The 20,408-nt window shown below is 37.0% G+C and overlaps 1 protein-coding gene across 7 annotated transcripts in view; it reads right to left on the bottom strand.

Annotated features, from left to right (window-relative positions):
- VPS13B (vacuolar protein sorting 13 homolog B) overlaps positions 1 to 20,408 on the bottom strand; it is a 488,999-nt gene that overhangs the window by 47,326 nt on the left and 421,265 nt on the right. For 6 of the 7 annotated variants that reach the window (XM_075023675.1, XM_075023678.1, XM_075023680.1 and 3 more), the window contains 4 exons: positions 16,228 to 16,424; positions 8,358 to 8,539; positions 6,211 to 6,560; positions 337 to 498 (listed from right to left, as the gene is read on the bottom strand). In XM_075023675.1, coding sequence (XP_074879776.1) covers positions 337 to 498; positions 6,211 to 6,560; positions 8,358 to 8,539; positions 16,228 to 16,424 — 891 coding nt within the window. Of the gene's footprint in view, positions 1 to 336; positions 499 to 6,210; positions 6,561 to 8,357; positions 8,540 to 16,227; positions 16,425 to 20,408 lie in introns of those variants that run through there. The other variant, XR_012649869.1, reaches the window with a different exon arrangement.

Below are 20,408 nucleotides of genomic sequence, written 5' to 3'. Positions count from 1 at the left end.
GTACATCACAGAAAACAGACACTGATCACTTAGTTATAAAAACCTGGCAAGCGATCTTCTTTTGCTTTTTTTCAGAAGCTCCAGTTTCCACAACCGCTCAGTTTTACAAAAAGCGGTCATGTACATCCAGTTCTACCCTTGAGTAACTTCTAAACACTTCTGGCTTTCCTCACTCTTTGTTTACCTTTCCTCTCTGATGCAGCCCCAGCGTGTGACTCCTGAAGGAACTGGAGCATTAGAGATAGTTGAGACCACAGAGAAAACCGAAGAATCAATGCATAAAGCCACCAGTCAGCTTTAGCAATTGCTGCATTCGAAGGGCTGTTTCTGACATACCTGCGGGGACTTGTGAGAGCGCCAGCTGTACTGGTGACTGTGGAGACTAGCCAGCAATATATTTTCATCAGTATCCACCTGGCCAAACCGCAGTGTCTCTTGTGTGTCATTACAGATCACAAAATGGCTGAAGACCAACTCCTCTGCCTCAGGGCATTGGTTCTGAAAGGAAAGGGATATGAAAGCCAGTAAGCATCAGATTAACTGCAAGGCATTTGGCAGCTGTCTGCCCAGTGGTGACCGTTACAACACAGAAATGCTTCAAGATCTCTTGCCATTAGCTTTGGTCTCATAGTACTCTACTCAACTGCAAAAAGTAGTGTTTGGGTTGACAAAATACATCCTAAGACTTAACATATTTTACTTTATGTTCCTGTAATGCAAATATTAAAGATTTAAAACTACAATAAAAAGTAGATTTCCTAACTCATGTAAAAGACTTCAACAAAATTAAATTCAGTGGGAAATGACAGGTCACATAGGGCAGATGGGGCACTACAGGCTGAGCAGAGAGGCATGAAGAGGTTTCTCCATGCTTGACAACTGATCTCTCAGGCCAACAGGCTGCACTTCCTCTTCCCCAGCTGCTGCTTCTACTTTGAAATGTTGCTGTGGGTCAGCAGCAGAAGATTCTCTCTCTCCTGATAGCACAACACTTTAAAAAATAACTAGAGAAAAAGCAAGAGACATGGGGAGAGTATTTTCACAGCTCCACGAGGCTAGTTTGAAAATGCATCATGCATTTGACAGTCTAATAGGAAAAATCAAGAACTATCATGGGTTTTAAAAGTATTTTAGATTCTACAATACTTTTTCTCCTGCCTGCAGCAACCTTCCACCCCTCTCTTTCTGCTTTTCATCTGGCTGCTTGTCACTCTGTTGACACAATGAGACTATATGATAGTCATAAAAATTACCAGAGCTACAGGTCTTCTGCCCCTGAAGGCACGAACTATAATCCCCTATGCAGGAGAGGTCAGAGTGTGACTGACAATTTGATTTGGAGATCATCTCTCATTTACTTCTGTCCCAGTCACTACTGGGCTGGCACCTTCCACTTACAAGCAGCTATCTAGCAGCCATAACAATTACTCCAAGAAAGCACCATTTGGATCATCTTCATGCAATTTAATGGGTATAACACACTGAATTCATCTTCTCGTGCTTTTTGTTACCTCTTTTTGACCCATCTTTCCTAGCACACACTTTTGACAATGCTTTATTGTTGGTTGGTTCCCTTCTCTCCACAATATAGCCCAGCTGCTCTTTTCTCATCCTTTCTTCCCATGAAATTTTTTCTAACTTATGGGACCTCCATGATCTTTGAGAGCTGATTCTGTTTCCCCTCCTTGCTCTCTCAGTGGACCTTTTAAAGGGACATAATGAAGCTAGCACGTCCTCTGTCTCTGATCACATGGGTCTCCAGTTCTTTGATAACAATGTGCCTGGAAGCCTGCGGAAATTCAGAGATCAAACAAGAGAGAGAGAAAAATATTTCCCCATAGATCCCTATGGACCCTTAGTTATCCATGAAAAACAGTTTGGTACACTGCTTGTAGCACATTGCTGGGTGATACATGTGGAGCAGATTTTCTGAAAAGTGAAGTGTGCAAGGTATGTCCAATTTAGCATCCTTGAATGCATGTTCACTACCGTTATTAACTTCAGAAGAACCTAAGGTGCATGCCCACAGGCAGGTTGTGATTCCCTTTGTGACTGAACATCAGAATGGCTGGCTGAGAGTGTTTGTGCAAAAAATTATTCACCCTAGGAGTATTTAAGCATGCAATTATTTAGATTTAAGCTTCTCTCCAAATCTTATTAATACTTCTGCATAAGAACAGGTATCTTCTGTGAAACAAGAGTAATGCAAAATCTCTCTTTTTCAAAGTAGTAAAACTCAATTCAGAGCAATATGTCTGTATCACATTCAGTAGCAGATCTGGGTATGCTAAGGGCTGACATTTACAGTGCCACTTCAGAGTGCAGAGTTTATTTTGGCATTTTCTAGTGGTGGATCTATGACTTTTTACTGTCAAGCTGCCATACCCACATACCCGTAAGTCTACCACAAATATATATACATTTTCCTGTTACAGCTTTGCAAAATGTTCTTTTTAAAAGGGAGGATTTACTATCCACAGAGCTCAGCATGTTGTTATAGTCAAACCTAGATATTATCCCAGGGGAATTTAAGAATTTTTTTTTTTTACTCCAATACATTTTCTTGCTGATTACACAGAGACCAGAAGAGCAACACGAGGAGATGATCAGCTTCCTTCTTTTTACCTAACTAACTTAGTTTCAAGTAAGTTAACACAAACTGTACGTTCTTGCATTATCTGGAGGGAAAAGAGAATCTAACAAGTTTTTGGCATGCACAGAACTCCTACATTGTACTGGGGGAATGTCATCCCATCAGGGATTATTAACAGACATTTTGGTGCTGATGAATGACTGCCATTAATCATTAGTCTTAAATGCTAGATTTGCTACTAGAATCCACTGCTTTTAACAGCAACGCTTCTCAAAGTTAAGCAAAAGAGGCATTTTAAGCTCAATTTTATAACAGTTCCAAAGTTGCTTCATGCTGCCAGGCTTAAGAGAGAGCTACTGATGCCTCAACTCTTGATAATAACAGCTGACTAAAGGATCATCAAGGAAGCTTGGGGATGCTTTAACTCAGTATGGCAACTACGCTATTTGTGTGGCAATGATGCTGAAGGGCTCAGTGATGACTCCAGGAACTGCAAACACCTAGGTGTGGATTAGGAAAAAAATTCCCTCTCTGAATTAAAACAGCAAATCAAAAGAATCAGCAAAAGATCAACAGCCTAAACCAGATACAGATTAGGGTCAGTTCCTGGAGGACAATTTCCTGCCCCTCTTTAGGTCATTTTTTAGCTGTTCTTTTCTCTGAGAGGCCTGGAAAGTGTCTCTCCTTTATTGGGCTTTCAAATACTTTGTGAATTCTATTCAGAGAGGGGAAAACCACCCCACATAATACTAGTCACCAGGCTTTCCCTGTCTCACGACTTTCTGCTCACATCTCAGCTCACAGCTATTTCAAAGCATTTCTGGATCTCGGGAAAAAACCTATAAAAGCCTAGGCCTCTTTATATGCACAAAGTTATTTTCTGTGTACTTCACAAGCTACCGAAGACCTGTGCAAGCCTTCTCTTCCCTGCCCCCGCCGTAATGTTTTTTGGACAGAAAGTCCTTCGCAATTTCTTATCTCCCTCAAAGTTCCTCTAAGAGAAACGAACATTTTCCTTCTGACTGTTTAAACATCATTCTCATGGCAGTATCCTGACATTATCAGCTAGGAAGTTAAATTGAAGCTACATGCAAATTTTCCATACCCTTTTTGTTTGTTCTTTGTGCTTATGGTAGAAAGATGAGGAAAATACTGTGATCACAAGTGTCATTTTGACTGATCCCAGGTCATTAAGAAAACTTATGCAACTGCCAACAGAAATGTTAAGCACCACGCGGACCTTGAGGAAAAGAAGTTCTAATGTTTTAAAACAGGTTTAAAACAAGAGCTTTTATAACTTCTGAGGGGTTTAGGAAAACATTTGCAGAGTGAGACACAAAGGAATAGTTTTTTCCCCAGGAATACTCAGTACCATACCTGGGGAGCTGTTTCTCAGCTGTTCCTGTGTCTCTAGATATCACAAAGCACTAATGCTATAAAACAATTTGTGAAGGCTTAAATGCCCAAATAAAGGGGAAAAAACCAAGCACCCCCCATGTATATTCACAGGAGACATGCATCTTCTATCTCACTTGATACTCGGTATGCTATTATTAAATAATAAAACTAAATTAATAACAATCTTGAAGTTCCCTGCCCAGGTATTTGATTATTAAAAGCATTACTTTAGCTTTGCATTTAGATGTGCATCAGCCTGTTACTGCTTGTATTTAAACAGGGATTTCAGATTAGACAGTGAAATATGTCGAAAGGGGAAACTGTTTTTAAAAAGTGCTAATCCTCTCAGATTTTCAGCATGTGACTTAGAAGTATAAAGCAAGTTGTATGCTTGGTGTTTTTTAGGCTTAATCTACTTTCAAAATGTTCATCATTACTTAAACAAAAAAAACCCAAACAAATCAGTCCATATCTAGGAAACAAAGACACTGACAGAGGCTTCTGTTAATCCTGAACTCTTGACCTGAAGGTGCAGGGCCAAATTGTTTCATGCTTCATCTGCCTGTCCACTGACTACAACATCATTTGTTTCAGATATTAATCCAGTAAAAAGTATGTGGAGAATTCAAATAACCTTTCCTACTTATTAAATTCATGCTTCTAGTTGGCAGCATTTACATTCTCTGTTGCGTGAACAGCAAACATCAAACAATGCTTATCATTGGGAAATTCAGTCCCTCCCTGTGCAGTGTGTGCCACCCCCCCTCCCCCCCCCCCAATCTGGAGGTAAAGCCACATACAAAACATCTTGGTAACAATTAATTTAATAAGCTGTTTTGAACCCACTTGTGTGTTAACTGTTCCCTAATTTCAAAGCAATGTGAGTTTTTTAATCTTGAATACTCAGGGCTAGATATCCACCACATCAGAACATGGTGGCAAGTACCCTTGACATGAGAGGAAACGAGAAAATTACAGCAACAATTACAGAAGTATATCCTCCTGTGGCTCATGTTAACATTGCCAAATCCATGTATAAATCAGTACCAACTATTCATAGAATGTACCTGTCAGCAATATACTATGCGACATATGGCTCTACTTAATCAAATATACAATTCAATTTTTTCAACTCAGAATATTCCTTCAAGGCACAGAGTAGTCAGTCAGTCATTCACACTGTGATGTGGTTTAAAACATTTAAATATTTATGCACCATATTTTATTTATATGTATAGCTATGTCTGAGAGAGCCTTTTTTTTTTCCATCCTAAGAGGAAACTGACCTTTCTGAAGGCCATTTTGCAGTAGTTGCCACACATGTCTTAGATGAGGGACTAGTACTAAGTCAGAAATATTTTGGGTTTAAACAGCCTACCAAAGACTCTCTTATACTTTCTATGTTTGTTTTTTATTAAAAGCATTGTTCAAAATATGACAAAAAACAGAAATTGGAGCTACAAAGATTTTTGTTCACATTGATATTTGAGCCAGCTGTAAAGATTTAAATCACACTAGATCTTGTTTTATGAATGTCCTTTTGCAACAAGAAAACCATGGAATGCCCTTAAAAAAGATTTTTTTGATATAAAACAGATGTTTTATCCTTTTTTGGGGGCTTTGTTATTGTAGTGCCATGATAGGTAATTAATTCCCAGGCTCCACATAGGTCTTCAGGCAGATGAAGAGAATGATTTGATTTCAAGGCTATAGTGAGTAAGGGAATTACAGGCCTTCGAGGGGTCATTGCAGAAGCAAGGTTCCTTACGCTGGGACTGACTTCAGCCATTAATGCTGCTTGCACAGAATGTAATGTGAAACTAGTGTTGAACTTCAATAAGGATAGAAGTAGTAGCTGGAAACAATATGCTCTACCGCTCAGCCTGAGCTGTACTTACATATCATGCATCACTCTCCTTTTCATAAATTAACAGAATATTAAGCATTTCGAGACCAAGATTCTGATTATTCTGATATAAATCCATGTAGTTTCACTGAAACTCAAACAGTTCTGGCTACATTTACCTTTACATATAGCATACACTGTCTCCTAATTTTCATTGCTATCATGGAATTAAAGTTTATTAGTAAAAAACACTTCTAGCGTAAATTAAAGCTTTTACATCTTGGAATATTTTTAATGAATGCAGTTGGTATTCTAATTTGCTATTAAATTAATCACAATAGCTACACTTTTTCTCACTGTTGTATTCACATACCTGCTGCCAAGCTTGAATTGCTGTGTTTAGAGAATGAAGTGCATATTGGCCAAAGTTGATGAAAACTGGGTCCACCATAACTGTGCAGTCCAATAGCCTTCCTACTGTGCTGCTGGAAATAGCAATCTGCCCCCAGATTTTGAAAGGTTTCACAACACTCTGCATAGTCACATTTCGGCACTCCAAAAGTTTACAGTTGGCTTGAGTTGAAAACTGGATCTCCTGGAACATCGACTCATCACTCCACTGACGAAGATATACATGAGGCTTATCAAAGGAAATTATCATGTATTCTAGTTCAGATGGCATGTTCTTATCAGATAAAAATGGCTGAAGAAACTTTGGTGGTGCTGAAAAGTGAAAGAACAAACAAGACTATAACATCACCATTGCCACATTCTATATGTTTTTGTAAATTGTGTTTTGACTGCTTGTACACATGATGGAAACAAGTAAAATTCATAAAAGAGTCGACATTTCTGAAATCTGAAATTAATCTTGTTCACACTGTTTATTAGATGTAAAATAGAACTGTAATTAATAGCAGCTGCAAACAAAAAGTATCTGCAAACCTAAATCTTTCATGGCAAATAGACCAGCCAGCCAAACTTAATCTACATACTGCACAACACTTCCGATTGCCACCTATTTGGAGCAGAGACCATATTTCTGTGAGAATTTTTGCTATAGTAGATGTATATGTTATTCCACACATAGCACATTATGAATATAATAAAAATTAGCATTATAGTATTTGCTGACATGTGACTGTGCAGGCTAACAGGCTCCACAATGAAAATTGTCTTTGCTGCAATTACAGAGAGTTCAAGACCACAAACTCACTGAGATGTGACATACTACCCCATAATAATAGAAATTAAACAAAACAGTATCCCGAGACGAAAGCATGAGAAATATATCATAAAAAAGATTTTATCGCATTCACTGAAGCCTCAGTCCTGCAAAGTGCAGAGCACTGGTGGCAGCAGACACTGCAAGGCATGTACGCCACTTGTGCAACATTAAGCATGAGAGTATATCCATTGATGTTGTTATTTATGTTGCTGGAACTACTCACATGCTTAAAATTAGCATATGCTCAAGTGCTCTACAGATTTGGAACCAAAACACTCATCACTTTCCAGGATCAAGCCCTATTATTCTACAAAATCATAATGGATACAATAAGTTTTGTGCTCCCTTCGCATATAACATTGCACAACAGAGCCCCAAAACTTAAGGCCTTTAGGTGCTATAACAAGAACAACAGCAGCATCAGCATAAACTCAGTCGCTGTTAAGAAATGAAACAGCTGGGTTTGATTTTAAACTGATTTTTGCTTTTTCCAGTACATGTAATTTTAAAGATCCAGCATCTGGAATTGGAGTGTAATAGTGAGGAAGATTATGTACTGATAGAGGTAGCCGATAGACAAGAAATTATTTGCTAGACGTTGAGTGGCAGTCTTGGTATGATTTGATAATGAATATATTACAATACCTGCAGAAACACAAAAACTACTCATGAAGCAAGCTGTCCCTGTCAAAATTATCTAAGATATTTGCTCATCTTCCATGGAAAGCATTCCTGGCATCTGAAAATCAGACAATAATCTAAAGATTTCTTGGAATGTATTTGCCATTAATGCAATGACAGAGAGCACTGAACAAAACCAGATGTAGCTCCAAAAGTAATCATAATTGAAATAACAGTTAAATCTGCAGTTCTCAGAGCTCTTCCAAGGAATTCTTACTAAGGGGGTTGCAAAATCTTCAAATATTTTAATAGTACTGTTAATATGCTGGAAAATTTGAAAGATTAAATTCATTCACTAAGATGGCTCAAAACTGAAGTGGCACCTGCTGTCACTAATCAGACTACGAAAAACGGATGGCTTCTACAGTTACCCATTCCGGAGGGACGAAGGGGGCTAACCAGCCAGCCCCACTGCCTACCGTATGTACTTTCTCAATGTATGGAAGTCATCAGTTTTACCCTGAAGTCTGTACCACTGGTGGCTGCTGGCGATAATTTATTTCAAGAATGCCTGTTTGAATGAGGAAATGGGGACTACAGACAGCAAACCAGTCATTAAGCAGCTTGTATGAACTATATGCTTTTATTATTCTACATAAAGGAGTACATACCTGTGCCTAGTTGATCAAGATGATGGCAGAGGTGGACTTCCAAATAAGTAAACTGGATCAATACACTTAGTGATGGCACAAACCAAGGAGTAAAACAGGAGTCAATCCTGGTACAGGCTGCTAACGCCGTGGGGGTTACAAGCTGATCGCACATGCTTTGTGAGCCAGATTCACTGTCTGAGCTGCAGAAGGTAGATAACAAAGTAGTAGTTCAGCACTTCCAGGACTTTATTGCTTTACAGTAGGACTTGACCATGTGCCATGTCGGTTTTCTGACACAGCCAATGCCATTGTTTTCTTTTAACTGCTAATGTTAGTGCATATACTTTTTCCCAAGCAAAACATAGCAGACAAGATTGCAATCCAACAATGCTTTTGTCACACTGCACTTTCAATTTACAAACTGAAACACTTGAACCACAGAAGTGAAGCATATTTACAGAAAATAAAACCATAATATACTGCGTATCTTTAATTGTTGAAAGAGATAAACAGAGTACATTACCATTATTAAAGCTATAAGAATGAGCTGAAAGTTAATCTTTTCAAGAGAATTTTTTTTTTTTTTCATTTTATTTTAAGGAAACCAACTCACAACCATCAAACTACTTCTACACATAAACCCGGTCCCTGTAAGCTTTCTTTCCTTTGCCCTTCTCACTCTACAGTCATCATTTAAAAAGAATCTCCGAGTATTATAAGCTCAGCCTGGAGCCTTTTACTAGCACCTATTACAACATATTAACTATACATTTAAAATGCCACCCCACTGATTTTTTTTTTTCATAACCGTGCTCCTGACGCCATGAATTTCCAAGCATTATCTTTCAGTCTCTTGAGAGAAACTAACACTACATCACAATTCCATAGGTTGCTAAGACACCACTGAAGTACAAATAAACTTTCTAATTTAAGCCAAATCTATCCTTAATGTTCCTTATTCTCACTCCCTTTGCAGTTTGGCACTAAAGAGTTTTAGTTTAAAAGCACACACTTGATTCAAGAAAACTAAATCCACGTCCTCAGTCAAATACTGCTTTTATTTTTAAAATAAATTTTAACAAAGGATTAACTAAGGCCAACTTACTATTTTTGTCAGAAAGTAATTACCTTGTATAAAGCACCATGAATAGATTTTCACTGACATTTTAAACATATTTTAAATTCAAATTCAAGGTTAAATTTGAACATTGGCTTTCAAAGCAAAGTCTTATGCTTTTAGGACCAAATTTTTCATCATTCCATGCATGTTACTGCAAAATTATCCACAAATATAGTAGGTACTCAAAATATTCAGCTGCAAATGTGTAGAATTCCACAGATAGATAAATTTATCAGTATTATTTTGTATTATGGTAACTAGATAGTATGGTATTTATTTATGGAGCTTAAATCCAACCTCAGATTTGGGAACATGAATTAAAATACTTGTGTGGCAGTAAAAACTAACTAAAATTAGATAATTATCAAAGAATCAAGACAGGATATCAAGAATGGATTAGGTCGGTGAAGGATGAAAAATAGATCAATTAATCAGATTTTTAGCTGCTTTCCTGTGCTCCTTTACCTCTTCAACTTGCCTGTTTACATTTCAAAAATGGTGTTGTAAGACTTTTGATAGCTGGCATCTTTGGAAATAAAATTATTCTTTGTGTTCACGTGATAAAACATCTGTGGGACTGGACTAGAGTCAGAGAAATGGGATGCTTTTCTTTGCTCTGCCATGGATATTCTTTAGATTGTTGGAACAAAGCATGGAAGCAAATCCAAAAGCCACCAAAACTCATATGCTGATTTAGACCATGAAATATTTTTTAATCTGTGAAACTGGTTAGTTCTCTCAGAATAACTGTCAATATTTTAAGAATTTTTGCTCATTGCATTTTGATTAGGAACAGAAGTTCAGGGACATGGAATGAAACCAGAAAAAGGGTAGAGGGGTGCAAACGAATTTTAACCAAACGATGAGGAACTTTAAAAAAAATAATTACACTTTGACATTCTAAATTAAGACTTAATTTGCATAAACAGCTATAATACTAACTGCAGTAAAAAGGAAGGATATTTATTTCTGAAATTTGAGGTTTATTCTGAAATTATAAATTTCTTTTCCTTGGAAACCAATTCCTTGAGTCACCTCTCAGTGACTTAGCATTTTTATTTCCTTAGATATGGTTTTTTGGAGATTAATATTTTGATAAAATAAAAAACAAACAAACCCCTCCAAATTCTTATTTAATATACCTGTTTTTTTATTTATTGAGCATTTTACCATGATGGGACCTTTGTCATTTCTTACTCATAACCACAATGATTACAGGGCAACATGACATGCTTGATGCAGGAGGAAATGTGGCAGAAGCTTCACACCAGGGAAAAAGTTTAAAGCATTTAGCCATACGTTACTCCAATTTTTCTGTCCCACAAGCAGCAGACCAAGCAGAGGTAATATTCTGGAACTTAAAATGTTTGGAACAAAAAGATTCAAAACTGCTTTTTGTTTCTTCATGGAGAGTCACCTTAGAAACCAAAAAGACCCACCACTGAAACAGTTCCCTAACAAACTTCAGAGTCCAACCACATGCTTAAAAATCTAAACAGAGAGAAACAGCAAATGCAGGTGGGACAATGTTACTCCCTGGGACAGCACTGGCCTTGCAACCTTTCCCGTGCTAGGGAGGGACACGGACTGGCTGTGGAGGACTGAGAGAAGCAGGACAGTGTGGGCTAGACCATGTTTTAGAAGGGAAAGTCACTCTACAGAGAGAAGATCACCTTCTAGAAATCATCTGAAAAGAAATACAACACGGATTCTTTCATCACTGTTTTTTTATCTGCCCAGACTTTGTTCAAGTGTTACTGTTTTATCTGTGAAGGGGTTCATTTGATTTTTACTCAACCAGAAAACATATCCAAAATTACAGTCCTCACGTCGTTATGAAAATAAAAACAGAGTACCAGTATAAACCAGTTACAGTACAAAATATACTAAGAGCAGCATCCAAATTACTATAGTATTGCCTTAAAAAAGAACAGTAATCAGAAATCATAATATTGAATGAACAGTTTTTAAAGGGCAAGTGTAGTCCTTACCATCATTACCATGACCCTCCAATTTTAAATTTAATGCCATTTAAACTTTTTGCCTAGGTAGACTTCCATCAGACTTTTAGCACTGTTACTTTCTCCTTTTACCTTGCATACAACACAGAAATCAAAGACACAGTCCTTCATCACATGCTGTGCACAAACAGAAAATAAAGCAGTGTTAGCTGAAAACCCAGGAAACTTCTAGTAAGTCTTAGTGAACAACAGTAGGAGCATTAATATCAGAGGTAGATCTGACTGTGAAATCAAAATCTGTGCATCATATGAATACAATATCAACCCCCCACACACATTCTCTTGGCTGCTTTGGAGCTACAAAAGGCAGTGTGGACTGTCCAGTTTTTCAGCTGGGGAGAAAAGGAATAACCAGCTTCTACTGCTTTGTGTTTGGCACAACATGCTGAGGGGTGGGTGTAGCAAAACCGGAGGAAATTCTAAATAAAACTGACCTGACTTTAATACCAGAAATTTTTTTTTCTTTCTTTTTTTTTTTTTAATCCTGTGAAATACCAGAATTTTTAAAATGGAAAATACCTACATTCAAAGTCATTATATGTTATAAAGTATGATAGTTTCAAATCATGCAAAGCGGTTCAAGTTAAATATATGGCAACTGGGAACAATGACTTAACATTGACCTGCATTATTCTTGTTATTTTAAGAGTGGAATATTTAAACCAAAACTGCCATTTGTGATGAAACCACAACATGGGAAAATATCCACTGGGAAGAAGAAAGAGACAACTTAACTCATTTAATTTATGACTCAAATGCTGGTCTGAATCCAAATTGTTAGAGGTCAAAATCCAGTACATCATTTACGTTGAATAAAAGCTGAAACAATTAGTAAGAAACATGATCATGATTCCTCACTTTAATTTTAAAAAAGTAGCAATTTAAGGCTTATTTAAAAGTTTTTGTACTTGTTTCATGGTTTGTATCTTAAGGCATTTTCAATTACTATTTCACATTAGTATGTCAGTAATTATAAAAATACTGTTTACATTCCACAGGAGATGCACAAATATATAAAACATCTTGTAACATAACCCATTTAAACAAAGGATGATAAACCCCTCCCAACCAAACCAGGGAGAAGCTTTAGCGTCTCACCAACCAAACAGAGCTTTAAGTAAAAGTAATTTTGATTATAATTTGCTAATCCTGCAACATGAAAATGCAACCTATAAAAATAACTTATTCTGTGATAATTTCCTTTTAATCCTCCATTTTAAGGTCTTCCATAAACAGTCATTTTTGCCATATATGATTCCTTCCATAGACACTATGCTTAATCCCCAATGGGATGCTAAATTATTTTACTCAGGACTTCAGATTTGTTCATTCACTGAATAAACATTCATAAATGTTCATTCAAACCTTCTACATTCATTGAATACTGAATGGTCTAGAAAATTCTTAAAAATAAACAACATACACATATATATTATGTCCTTAACCAGATAGCTCCTTGATTTTTATACTTCTAGTTAGTTCCTGATCAATCTCAGAAAGAGCTTGCATACCACAGGATTTGGATCATGACATCTTTGCATATTCCCATATTCATTATTGGTTGATATACGTCAGCCTGCCAGCTACTGCTCAACATATCGGCTGGATCCACATCTTCTCACAAACCTTGTTTTCCTGTCACAGGAGCCACGTAAGTTTCATACTTTACAACTGATGTTAGGAATCAGTAATAAAGTACTTAAAACACAAGCGATCAACTCTCTGGTATTAATAAGTAGCATATCATAGAGCTTACCACAAAAAAAAACCCCTTCAGAATTTGAAGGAAAAAATATTATCATTGAGCAGCAGCAAGATCAAACTAAGAAAATAAACTTCCACAAGACTAAGCAGTTTTATACTTTACAATTTATAGTGAATTAAATTTGCTAATCAATCATATGGTTACAGCATGTAATTAATGTCAAATCATCATGAGTCTCCAGCAAAACCAAGATTCAACTTTTATACAGTCTTCGCTTCTCGTTCTCACTTGCAGATCCCCGAGCCTTGAAGTTCCCTGGTCTAACACTCGGCACTAGCTTTAAGAACAGCTCCTTGTGGCTTTTCTCACAAGTCTGGAAGAGCTCATGTTAAACGCTTGCTTTAGGAACAAGCCTAACATTGAAATTTACCATGACATGGGGCAGTGTCTCTTTCTCTCTCAAACCCCAAAATGTTTGGCATTTTGCGGTCAAGTAGAATCCAGAATACATTTTAGGGGGCTTGGTCACAAGAAAATATCCATACTGGTAGCATTATGTTTGTTTCATGAAGCCACAGTTTCAGCAAAGTTACTGCCAACATGGACTTCCTATACGCTACTAGGAGTCCTGAAAGGTTGGCCTTCTCTGCAGGACCACCGTATCTGTCACCACCTCCTAAACAAGGCTTCCCTTTAACAGAACATGATCCTTTGGGGCCTAAATGTTACCTTAAACTTGTTCTGTAGCTGTAACTATATGTATTTCAGTGCTTGTGAACTACCTCAAAACCTCCAGGTCAGTGATAATGTGACTGGCGTGATTTGCTCTGTCTCCAAGAAGGAGATAGTGTGCCTCAAACACCACAGGTCAAAGTCTCATCTCTGAGGGACAGCTGCTCTTTTTCTGACCCATTAAGTTTCTCTGAGAAGGATCACCCCAGGCTGGTCAGGCCTGCTTCCACACCAGTCCTTCCTGCAGTCATCCTTAAGAAAGCTTGCAGTGCAGCCTTGTTTGAAGTTCGTATAAAGAGAGATCAGTTTGAATTTCTATATGAAATTGCTGCTGAGGCAGGGAATATAACCTTTTCTCTTCTCTGGTTGAAATCAGAGGTTTTCTTCACGTACCCCACAGGTTTCTGGCTTCTGGTTGGAGTTCACCCTGATCTACACGAATTTTTAATTTTCCAGACTACTGTTAGTTCATGTAGGTGTAAACTACACCTCTTAAAACTATTATAAATTCCTCAGGCCACCAGAAGTATCAGGACTAGTGACTCTGCAGTCTCTGTACATGTGCCTAAGGAGCTGGCAGTTCAAGACACTTCCACTTGACTTCCCTCTTTCTCTTCTGTTTATTTACCTTCAAATGCTTCAGTAGAGTGGCACATGTTTTTTGCTGCCTTCTTTCCTCTCCTGCTATCCCTATTCAGTGAACTGTTAATGCTCCAGTTTAATTCCTGTTCTTTCAGTTGTAGTTTCTGCTTTAGCTTTTTGCGTACACACACAATCTGGAGGACAAGTGCTTCTAACATCACTGCTGTGGACAGAGCAATTGTCTTCCTTGGAGCGTTCTGCTACCTCAAGGCCATTAGGGTATTTCTACCCCTTTATAACTAGACACCCCGATACCACTGAGGATGGCCGCTATTGTGGAGCAGGCCTGCAGCCTCCCAGCTGAAAACTCAGGAGTTTAGACCTTCTAGACAGGTGAACTCATGTGCTGTAAAATGTTTCTGATGTTAGTCACAGTACAAACTGGTTTTATATTGTTTTTTACTTATTTGTATTTCATTTTAACCCTAGCCTTTTTCTGAACAATTACAACTCATTAACTTATCAGAGCTCCCTGAATGAAACTGCATATAGTGATGAACCCTATTTGAGCAGAAAACAATAAACGTGATTACAGTGCCAAATGCCTTCATGGAAAAAATCTACTAAATTTCAGTACTTCATTTTCAGTTCCCACCGAGTTCACATTTCTGTGGTGTTAAGCTGACCAGGAAGGCAATTTTGCCAAGGTCCCACATTCAGAGGAATTAACCTTGTCTAAAACACTTAACTTCTCAATGATGAAAATGCATTCTTTCACAATTAACATCAAGAAATCATTTCCAACCTGATACTATTAATGGAAACCAGATGTTTAATTTTCTTCATTGATTTTGTTAGCCATGTTCATATTTCCTGATTTCTCTGAATTCTGTAGCTTCACATAACATATATGTGGATGCTACACACTCATTCAAGCATGTGTTCATACGCAGGCAGCAGCAATCAGCAAATACCAACGCTCCAATAGGGTCATTCTGGGTTTTCTGCTCTAACTATAAAAAGTTAAGAAAGTCTTTGAAAGCAATTCCATTACTGTTTGTGGAGAGAGCTTGTACTCATTTCTTCTTACTCTACATATGAATCAAAACTGAATGAATGCAAACAGAGTGAATATCTGTCATTGTACGCTGTTTCCAGCTGTAAACATAATGAAAAATGGATCCCCAGTGTTTGAAAACACCGATTAAATTTTTTTACTGTTAGCACAGTAAGCAAGCTGTGCGAATAATAATGCTCTTGAAGTGCTAAAGTTTTGTTTAGCATATTTAAAATAGACACTTGGCTTATTTTAGTAATTCACTTGCACTGAGGACAGAATAAAGGTGATGTATGGGAGTGCATGGAAGAAGAATGTTTACTACTACTTTACACAAAGGATTGCGCCTCATCCTTCTTTAGTTAATCAGCTAATTTTATTGCCTTGTGCAGCTAAGACGTTTCAGGATATGGCCTGTTTGTCTTCAGTAACCCTTGTATTCAGAAAATAGATGAATATGATGCTGCCAGGCTGCCTATAAACCTGAAAGAGAGCTCTTTTTGTGCACACTTCATGCCCTTGCGCGAAGGTGAACTAGAGTCTGAAGCTCATTTAAGACCAGCTACTCTTACCGCATATGAAAACAGTATCTTATTTCCTAAGTCTCTTGAAAAAGATCTCTCAAGAGTGTAGCATTAGATTTCTGGTTTTCCCTTCTCCTTTAAAATTACCTTTGGTCATCAGCCACGTTCTGACTGCTGTTCAGGACAATCCTCCACAGATCAGAAGCTATGAGCTCTTTCTGATCGTTCACAAGGTTGATGCTGGGCAGCTGTAGTTCACAGACTTTGCTTTCTGATAGGCTGAATTCCCGGAATGCAACAAATGATTTCTGAAGCTCATCCCAGTACTCCAAGCTGCAAGGAATCTGTGATAAAAGGGAGAAGGCATAATTACTTTATGCTTGATTGCAAATATAATGGGATTTACTGTACACGCTAAAAGTGCAAGACTAACTAAACTAAAGTAAGCTGTCATATAGAAAATCAGAATTGTAACCATTACTTAGATGCTGTGCTGTCTTGACTTAAATTAACATGTTTTTAGAATGTCATTGCAGTATAACACTCCAAACTTTCTCTTACTAGGTACAGAAATAGTTACTTGTTCCACAGAACCCAAGAATAACAAAGACAATTCAACTAATCATTATTTGTATTACGCAGCTGAAAAATCCACCAGATGTCATCACATCATAGTATCAAGGACATTCTAATCATCATTAAAATTTTTTTTGCTTGAACTAGCTCTTTTAATTTTATTGCATAACAAAATATCAATTTATTAATTACCCATTTATTGTCATATTAAAATTATCAAAGATGGAGAGTAAAACTGATGATAGGCAACACAATGCCTTGCGGAGGGCCAACACATGAATAAAAATCCTGGGACAAATCATGAAGTACTTGTAATCACATGATCTTTTCTTTTATGGAATGTGCTATTTTGACAACCGTGTGATTTTGAGAACCGAAACCCAATGAATACATAGTAGCTTCTGTTTAATCACATCCCTAATTTTAAGTCTGTAAATAAGTCATTTGGATTATTCCTGGATGCATCACTGAACTGGAGAGAAAGTTATTAGAGACATTTCTAAAGACAATAGCAAACAAATTTTAATAAAAGCATAGATTTTAAAGGGTCATGTCTTAGGCTGCCTTTTTTGAGGTGGGGGTGGTCATAGCATGAAAGTAAATGAGAATATGAACTTAAAACCAATGCAAACTCAGTAAGATATGAAGATTTTAGAATTAAGATACAGAAATCCACAGTTACGGCACTTGTACATGCTCAAGAAATATTAAAAGGCAAGTTGACGTAAAGCAAATAGTAAAAAAATGAATGTGTACGTGCTATTACCTTTTTTATCCCTGTGTGTCTGTGTGTAGACATACATACATAAATATATATAACCAGGAAAAAAGTAAGAATGTGGCAGAGATGCAAGTAAATTGAGGCAGAGCTAGAAAAAGGTCTGTAAGTATTCTTCCTTGTTACTCAGTAAGGACTATAATGCACATGGAGGCGACAGCAGGCTGATTAATTAACAGGAATGAAGGTTAAGAAGGAAAATTCAGGGCGCTCAGTAGTTCAAGCTGGGGAGGGCAAGGGAACATAAATAATCAGCAAAGAATTCTGGAATAATTAACATTTGGAACCACAGAGCTTGAAACATGGATTTTTACTACATCTGTCAAGTCACAATGATACCTGAAGATTGAAAAAAGCAACCACACTCACTAAATTTTTTCTTAGGTCAGGACAGAGAGGGGAAAAAAAAAAAAGAAAAAAGCACCTGATAACTGCCAGCAAAATTCTGATGCCAGTAACATACGTAACACAGAGTAGCATAGCAGTATCAATCAGGAATGCTGATTTAATTTCAAAGGCTAGAGTCTGAGAAAAAGGGATTGATTTAACATCAAAAAGCACACGTCATATACGTAAAGGTAGCAACACATTTGTTTATAAGCTGCATATTCACTTGGAAATGGTGAAGATATGTAAATGTCAGCTGGAAAACTATGAGGCAGTATGATGATGCCTGGAAAAAGTAAATGCTATCCTGAGAGACATCAGGTGAGATATTTCCAAAAGTCAAGGACAAATATTAATTGAGTTGTATAAGACACCAGTGAGGCCTCACCTAAAATATGGCACACAATTCCAATTCTTCATGTTAAAACTGTTTTAACTCACACTGGGATCTGTGCAGAGTTGAGGACCAAATGAAGGAAAACAAAAGGAACATGATTGCTCTATCCAGACACCTCAGTAGAGAAACAGTTAAGAGAGGAAAATAGAAATTATGGGTCAAAACTGAGTTGCTCTGTGAATAAAGTATAGGGCTAGAAAGCCAAACAGAAAAAGATTAGGAAGTTAAGGACAGCCTTGGTACTCATGACAGCTGCTTTTAAAAGCTTGATTTGTTAATAAGATGGAGACAGTAACAAGCATTGCCCTGAAGGGAGGAGGCCGGGCTTGATGACCCAGAAAATATCTTTCTTGGTTCAGTGTTGCTAACTCTACAATGGTGCTGTGCACAACAGCAGCAATATGAAATATTACATTATTGTGTTTGTAGCCATATTTCAAAGTCACACTATATTATATATATTCTTTTTGCTCTTAGTGTCACTATGGAGTTCTAGATTTCTTCAAAATTTCTCAGTGCTGAATTATTTTAACCTTTAATGCCTGTGGACAAATAGTCAAAATTGCAGTACCACAGTAATGTTCCTACCCTTCAATTATGGATATACCCAAGGAATTCCCCTACGTTAACTATGAACACATAAACAGCAACTTCAAGTATCCACTATCTTTCATACTACATCATGGAGTCATTCACATTCACATACTTCTTTTCTAAACCTCCACAGGTTCCACTGGTGATAAAACATTTGATTTTATTTAAAATATTGCAATAGTTGGCATATTTCCTATAGCATAAGGTCTTGGAATTATATAATTACAAAAGGATCTGTATCATTTCTGACAAAAGGTTGCAGCCTTTCATGGTTGCAAAGGTACTTCTGCATACAGCAGTATATATTTCTGTATATTTTTAAATCTCAGTCTTTAAAATACCTTGAGAGTTTTTAAGAGTCTGATTCAATATATTTGAATACTTGGTTTGGTCTTGTGCTTCCTATTGCCTGTCAAGATGTAAGTTATCTTTTCTTGTCAATACTGTTGAGTAACACGTGCAACAAAACTCTTGTAAAGCTATCCTATTATTTAGGATATTTATTTCTTTTAGATTACATCTCACAACAAAGCTTTTTTTTTAATATACAAGTCTCCCTAATGAGAATCTCACAAAATTGGATCAGAATGGCAAGTAGTGGGCATTTTAAAAGAGGCTAAGCAAGGTGATGAATTCTATTCCCAATAAGATTAATGAGCTGGAAGAACAAGTTAAAGAGCACAATAAAGGAATTTCATAAGTGGCACTACAACATGAAAAACATAAAACTATCAGTAAGGCTAGAGGAAAGTAATATAGAGAGATTGAAAATAAAGATTGAAAATAAAGGCAGATCAAAACTTGAAAAAAACACAAAACATTTCATAGATATTGTTTAAAAAAAAAAAAAAAGGTATGTACTTCAATATTTCTACCCACTCAGTAGGTGGTAGAAATATTGAAGCTTATCTTGAGGAAAATATGGCAAAGTAAAATGATCAAAACAATTATTATGCCATAAAGAAGTAATAACTCCTCTTCAGGCTCTGGTATAACCTAACATAGTGTATTTGCCTTCTAGAAACTTCATGGTAACCTCTTAAGTGAATTATGAAGAATTTGGAAAGGCACAGGAATGACTGCTGGACTCAGCAGTAGCCAGAAAGAACCTATCACCTAACAATTAAAGCAGGCTGGTAAGCATGTTGAAAAGATTATTCCTCTTTATTTTTACTTGTTAATTTTTTCCTGTGTTGTAATATGTCAAGAAATCTACCAGAGCAAGAGACAGTATGTTTCAAGGCATCATCTACACATTAGAAGTAAAAAGTCAAAGTCACGCTTTATGCAATTGCCTATACAAAATACAGCTCATGCTTTGGGACTGTCCAAACTGTAAGCCTTCTAGTTTGAAGCTTGCAAAAGACCTAGTTGACTTAGAATCTTTGATTCCTACATATCTAACTTTATTTGTTCTAAGGGGTTTATTACTAATGCCTGATCTGGATAAGTTTAAGGAAAGATGGTAGCTCTGGGCAATATTAGCTGCCAAAAATAATAGTTGTGAAAGCCTGGAAATGGGCTATAACGCCAGAACTGAGTCATAGGCAGTGGGAATAAGTGAATTAGCTGCAACAAAAAATTCCCCATATGTAG

The sequence above is a fragment of the Buteo buteo genome, chromosome 3 (genome assembly GCF_964188355.1).
Source record: "Buteo buteo chromosome 3, bButBut1.hap1.1, whole genome shotgun sequence".
NCBI lineage: Eukaryota > Metazoa > Chordata > Aves > Accipitriformes > Accipitridae > Buteo > Buteo buteo.
The sequence above is the reverse complement of the archived record's forward strand: the minus strand, read 5'-3'. Positions and strand labels throughout refer to the sequence as shown.